This window comes from Chinchilla lanigera, unplaced genomic scaffold (genome assembly GCF_000276665.1).
Source record: "Chinchilla lanigera isolate Chin_1 unplaced genomic scaffold, ChiLan1.0 scaffold00063, whole genome shotgun sequence".
Classification (NCBI taxonomy): domain Eukaryota; kingdom Metazoa; phylum Chordata; class Mammalia; order Rodentia; family Chinchillidae; genus Chinchilla; species Chinchilla lanigera.
In genome coordinates, this window is record NW_004955464.1 from 13,462,225 (window position 1) to 13,468,854 (window position 6,630).

The following is a 6,630-nucleotide window of genomic DNA, read 5'->3' on the forward strand; positions in this document are numbered from 1 at the left end:
CACACACACATATATATTATGCTTTGTGGGTTATGCAGTCTGTCACACTTTTTTCTTTCTCCCTCTTTGAAAAACGCTTTAAAAACATAAAAGCATGCTTGGTTTGAGGGACTTACACAAAGGGGTCATGAGCCAGATTCCGCCTGGGAGCCAGTGTGCCACCTCTGCTCCACAGCAGAGCTGTCCAACAGAACTCTCTGTCCAAGTGCAGCCTCGGCCACATGCAGCTGCTTATTACATGAAATGTGGCCCGTGTAACTAAGGAACGGAATGTTTAATTTTATTTAAGCCTTAGATTTAAGTGAGGCTACTGGGTGCACACTGTTCAGAGCAGATCTAGAGTCACCTGAGTTTGCTAATCACAGTGAATAACGGGGTGGCTGCATCCGCCCTGGGAGGACCCCTAGAGCCAGCCCACTGCCCTGAGTCACAGGCGATGCCTCACTCATGATCCACTCGGGCTGCCAGGATGCTGACGGGGAGGAGCCATGTAGTGGGGACCTTGCTGGTTCTGGGAGCCAGATCCGACCCAAAGAAGACAGGAGGTCAGGAACGGGTTTGAATCCAACCCCACACCAAAGAGGGAGGGGCAGGAGGAGGAAAAAGAGATGCAGAGGACTAACCTGTAGACAACGTCATTTGAAGCTGTTTCATCAAATGCAAAATCAAAATAGAAGGTCTGGTTCTCCAGATACTTTGTTAAGTCCACTTTTAATTTGGGTTCATGCACCAAGAGGAGACACTTGTTTGGAATGGAAATCACATCAATTTCTTTTCTGGTCAATTCTGCAGGAAGAGAGTATTGCAGAGGCCACTCCACTCTCTGAGCACAGCGTAGCCCCAGCCTGAAGCCCGGTCCTGACTCAGCAGCTTACCGTGTTTATTTAGTGGCCGTTTCCTAACACAGACACAGATCCTGTGCTCTTCTACCTGCGAGAGTACGAGAAGGGACAATAGGGAAAAGGGGCAGAGCACTGCAGACCCCCGCTTCCTCACTCTGGTGTTCACAAGAGGTTTCAGCATTAATTTCACAACTATTACCAAGGGCCCAGCCAACCCATCATAGTAGGGGTAGGGCAGTTTGTAAAGGTCAGAACTCTCACCTCGACCTCACTAGCTCCAGCCCACCAAAGGATATGTTAAAAAAGGAGTGGAAGGAGCTGGGGGTTTAGCTCAGTGGCACAGCACCTGCCTGGCAAGCGCAAGGTTGTGAGTTCCATTCCCCATACTGGAAAAAAACAACAACAAAAAAAGGAGCGGAGGGTGCTGCTGGGGATGCTGACACATGCTCTAATCCCAGCCCTTGGGAGGCTGAGGCAGGAGGATGAGTTCTAGCCCAGGGTGGATTATACAGAAAGACTGTGCCTCAGAAAAACAAAAAAATTAAAAGGTAGCGTGTAAGTGGCTGGGGGTGTGACTTAGTAGTGGTAATACTTAGTTTATGAGAGATCCCAAGTTCAATCCTTACACACATACACACACAGGGGAAAAAAGGGCACACCTCTAGCGTGAGAGATTCCCGCATGCTTGTAAAAGACAAGTTCTCTGCCCCTCAGTTCTGTACCTACTCAGGAAAGAGAATACATGTCATTTCAATCTACTTACAGGATCAGTCATAGTAAGTGGACGACAGTCTAGAGTAGCCCGAAATTCTTTAATCATCCGGGCAAACTCCCAGTTTGGAAAGCTGTTATCATATTCCTGTTTGAGACAAGAAAAAATGACAGACTGTCAAGATGTACATGCTCCCAGACTTAGTGCCAACGGGCAGCGACTCCAGCTCTGCCCCGTGCTGGCTCAAGGCTGAGAAACCAAGTACAAATCCCTGGGCAGCAGAGAGCCGCAGGGGAGCCCAGGATGCACCACACCACCCCAGCAGGTGGGACAAGGATCCTCCTTCTGCATCTTGGGAGGTGCCGCAGCAGGGTGTCCCTGCAGCACTGGTAGCCAGTGGCAGGGAGGGAGAAGAGGTGACGGCTCAGCCAGCACCACAGCATGCGTACTGTGGCAGCTCGCCACGGACAGCTGGTATCAAGTATTGCTCATCTGAGGACATTCAGATACATTTCTGAATTGTCTACATGTTCTCTAAATCCTGAGATGAACCGCTAGATATTGGAACTGGAGCCTTAGAAATGCTGGGTCCTGACTGTATCCCGCTGCCCATCAGGCTCCAGTGAAGGATGCCTGTCCTAAAGCCCTTGCCAAGGCTCCCAAGGTACCTGGGCTCGCTTTATTCTCATTTCAGAATTCTGGGCCTTCTTCTCTTCCCGTTTGTTCTTCATCTTTTCCATTTCTCTCACGATACATGATTTCCTCCGAACTGGGGAAAAAGGAAGCCGACTCTTTTATCTGCCATGTCAGCTGGCTGTCTGGATGTTTTGCTGAATCCTGGGCCTTTCCAGGGAATAGGCCTTCACTAGATCCTTGCCTTTGCGTGGCTGTACACAAGAGTCAACAGGTGTGACTACTGTACATCCGTGAAGTAACAATTTGCCTAGTTCAGGCTGGACTCAAACTTGTGGCAATTTTCCCGCCTTAGCCTCCCAAGTGCTGGTGTGCTGGGATCACAGGTATGTGCCACCACACCCAGCAGTACTTCAGTTCTGATCCAAACTATATTTCTGTGGCTATTTTCTCAGCAGTCAAAAAAGCTCAAACAGTCTTGCTTGGTCTCAACTCACTGTGGGCTGCTCTTCAGGTGTTGGCTGAAACCCTGGCTGTGATAACACCTCAAATACTTCAGAGGGCTTCTCTCAATCTTGTGAAAGACTGAGTCCCTGGCCACAAGAAAACATGCCCTTGAGGTGATAAAGGATTTGAACTCAGATGCCCAGGCAGGCCAGGTTTAGGACAGATGTTAGTCGTCCTGCACTGGGAGCAGGGCAGCAGGCGGCATGTCTACCTGAGCTCACAGGGTGTGCAGAGGAGCTGCCTCGGGTGGAGTGGCCGTGCGCTTCCACCTCCTCGATGCTCATCGTCAGTGGTATTTCAGGCACTGCGGGGCAGGAGGGCCTAAAGGGCCGAGCTGTGGGGGAACAAGAGTCACTGGCGGGGCAGGCACACCACAGCTTCCTCAAGAGGCCCAACTGCCGGCCCCAGAGCAAGGACTCAAGCTCCTGCAGTGTGAACAGATGTGGTCTCCAGTACTTCAGCTTACACTTGGAATCCAGCCTCCCTCTCTGCAAGGCTAGGCTCCTGGGGTCAAAATACCATTTTTTCTCCCCCCTGAAAACCTTAAACAAAAAAATGCAAAAAACAGTATCTTAAAGAGTGCGTGAATTGCTTAGCACATAAGCATGGGTTCTTGGGCCAGGCCTTTCTACCCAGGCCTTTCTGACTTCTCCCCAGTGCCGGGATTACACACATGTGCCACACCTGGATACTTTACATTATCTATTAAAGGTTGATAAATACTTCGATTAAAATTATTTTTATTTATTTTGTTTGTTTTGAGGCAGGGTCTTGCTAGATAGTTTAGGCTGGCCTTGAACTCACTTTGTAGCCCAGGCTGGCCTCAAACTTGCAGTAATACTCCTGCTTCAGTCTCCCAAGTGCTGGGATTACATGTGTGTGCCACCATGCCTGGCAGATTTTTTAAATGATTTTAAATTGAATGTGGTGGCGCATGCCTATAATCTCAGCACTCAGGAGGCTGAGGCAGGAGGATCACTGTGAGTTTGAGGTCAACCTGGGCTACAAAGTGAGTTCAAGGCAGCCTGAACTGTATAGCGAGACCCTCTCAAAAAGACACCCCCCAAAAAAAAGAATTTATGCTATTAAAAGGACTGTAGAAGCCTCCTCAGGAGGGATGGGATTGCTGCTGCTACTGGTGTTTAGAGCTGAAGCCTGTGTGAAGGGCACTTTTAGGGTGCAGGTGATACTCTTATCCAGGTGTTACGAGTGTGTTTTTGTAAAAACTAAACTAAACTATGTACAAATTCAAGGGTATGTGCATTACCTGCGTACGTGTGCCTGTGTGTGTACAGTACAGTGCTGCAGCTAAGTTTTTTTGGTTTCTGTTGCAGTACTGGAGATCAAACCTAAAGCCTTCCACACGGTTATACAAGTTCTCTACCACTAAGCAGTATCCCCAGCTCTTTCAGTTTTTTTATTTTAAGACAGGGTCTTGCTAAATTACCCTGGCTTGACTCAGAAGCCTCCCAGACTGCTGGTATTGCGGGCATGGGCCACCACGCCTGGCTCAATTGAGGGTTTTTCTTTTGTTTTTTTTTTTTTTTTTTTTTTAGTCTTTTTGAGAGAGGGTCTCACTATGCAGTTCAGGATGGCCTTGAACTCACTTTGTAGCCCAATCTGGTCTTGAACTTGCAATGACCCTCCTGCCTCAGCCCCCAGAGTGCTGGGATTACAGGCCTGCACCACCTCTCCCAGCTTCAATTGAGTTTTTTTGTTTGTTTGTTTGTTTTTGTTTTTTTGGTGCCAGGAATTGAACTTACCAACTTGCGCTTGCCAGGCAGGCACTGTGCCAGTAAGCTATATCCTTGGCCCTTGAATTGAGTTTTAAAACAGTACAATGAGATGATTTCCAGACAAAGGCAGTGTTAGTGGGGCAGTGAGCACAGTATCGGGCCCAAGGACTGGAGGTATCCCAGGGTATCTGGGTACAGGCACAGGGCCTCAAATAGGAAGCGGACCCTCGCTACTCACCAGCAGCTGGAAACTGCTTTCGAGAGTTGGTAGACGCGGGCAGCTCTATCTCCATATCATTCTCCTGAGCGGGGGCTCGTGCCTCTGGGATAGCGAGCATGCGCGTAGAGCGGCTTCGGAGACCTGCAGAACCGAGGGCAGCAGCCAGTCAGCGAGAGCTGTATGGGGCAGGCGCAGGGCAGGAGGGACAAATCTACAAGGTTCTGCACAAGGTAGCAGAATCTTTTCCACTACAGAGAAGCCCAACAACTTCCCATCCCTTCTACCCAAGGGAAGAAACTAAGACCAAATACCAGTGACCTCAAAAATTATTTGTGCGTATTCCAATAAACCCAGGAGTTTCTAGGGTAAAGCTATCTCCCACAAGCCTGCTTGTCTCAAGTAAATAGAGGGAAGGGGCTGGAGGTTTAGCTCAGCGGCATAGTGCCTGCCCGGCAAGCGCAAGGTCGTGAGTTCGATCCCTTGTACCTTGGGGGGAAAAAAAAAAAGAAAGAAAAGTAAATAGAGAGACCTACTGCAAATTTGAAATCATTTCTGTGGAGACAGACCTATTCCAAGTCCTTGAGAACAAGTATCACTGACCTTAAGAGCAGCCATATCTGCCATAGTACTACCTTGACCTACAGTGCTTTGACTTATAAGGGTTTTTTTGTTTTGTTTTGCTATGTTTTTGGTACTGGAAATCCAGGACCTTATGCTTGCTAGGCAGGTGCTTGTGCCGCTGAGCTATAGCCCTAGCCCTGACTTATGAGTTTTTAACTTTATCATGGTATGAAAGCAATGCACATTCATTAGAAACTAAGTTATAGCCATAAGCGGGGGTGTACACCTATAATCTCTGCACATGGGAGGCTGAGGCAGGAGGATTGCCAAGAATTTAAGGCCAATCTGGGTTATAATAGTGAATTCAAGGCCAATCTGGGTTATAATAGTGAATTCAAGGCCAGTCTGGATTACAATAGTGAACTCAAGGCCAGTCTGAACTACGGTAAACCCTGTCTCAAAAAACAAATCTTTTTCTGAGCTAGCAATACTGGGGATTGAACCCAGGGCTTTCACATTGAACTATATCCCCAGCTCTTTATATTTTTTAAAATTTTGAGATAGAATATTGCTAAGTTATTAGATTGTCCAAGCTGGGCTTGAAAGTACAATTCTTGTTCTTTTTTTTCCGGTCTTTTTGAGACAGGGTCTTGCAATGTAGTTCAGGCTGGCCTTGAACTAATTATGTACACCTGGCTGCTCTACTTGAAGCAATCGCCGGGCATGGTGGCGCACGTCTATAATTCTAGCACTCGGGAGGCTGAAGCAGGAGGATTGTTGTGAGTTCAAGGCCAGCCTGGGCTACAAAGTGAGCTCGAGGCCAGCCTGAACTGCATAGGGAGACCCTGTCTCAAAAAGACAAAAAGAAAAAAAAACAAAAACAAAAACAAAACAAACAAAACTTAAGCAATCCTCTTGTCTCAGCCTTTTGAGTGTTGGATTACAAGTGTATGCCACTACACCTGGCTTTTGTGGGTTGAAATAGGGTCTTACTACGTAGTTTTGGCTGGCCTTGAACTCATGGTGATCTTCCTGCCTCATCCCCAAGTACTGGGATTACAGGTTTGCATCATCATCCCCAGTGATTATGGGTATTTAACTTACAGCTGGTTTATCAGGACATAACCCATTGTAAGTTAAGGAATATCAGTCATCCATTTCCTTTATAAGTAGCAGTAACTACTGCAATTTTCCTGTATCACAAATGATTTAGTCGAGCATGGTAGCTCATGCCTGTAATCCCAGCACTTCACAGCAGACACAGAAATGTCATAAATTTGAGGCTTGGGCTACATAGAGAGCTCAAGGCCAGCCTGCACTATACAGCAAGACAGTGTCTCAAGAACACCTAAAATGAATGAATGAATGAATGAACGAATGGCCAGACACGGTGGCACACGCATCTAATCCCAGCACTTG

At 47.6% G+C, this 6,630-nt stretch overlaps 1 protein-coding gene across 5 annotated transcripts in view; it reads right to left on the reverse strand.

Annotated features, from left to right (window-relative positions):
- The window catches only part of Kif2c (kinesin family member 2C), a 21,811-nt gene that overhangs the window by 8,588 nt on the left and 6,593 nt on the right, over positions 1-6,630 (reverse strand). For 3 of the 5 annotated variants that reach the window (XM_005398744.2, XM_005398743.2, XM_005398746.2), the window contains 6 exons: positions 4,669-4,791; positions 2,906-3,028; positions 2,223-2,323; positions 1,606-1,701; positions 876-930; positions 624-786 (listed from right to left, as the gene is read on the reverse strand). In XM_005398744.2, coding sequence (XP_005398801.1) covers positions 624-786; positions 876-930; positions 1,606-1,701; positions 2,223-2,323; positions 2,906-3,028; positions 4,669-4,791 — 661 coding nt within the window. The remainder of the gene's footprint in view (positions 1-623; positions 787-875; positions 931-1,605; positions 1,702-2,222; positions 2,324-2,905; positions 3,029-4,668; positions 4,792-6,630) is intronic. The other 2 variants (XM_013521632.1, XM_013521631.1) reach the window with 1 other exon arrangement.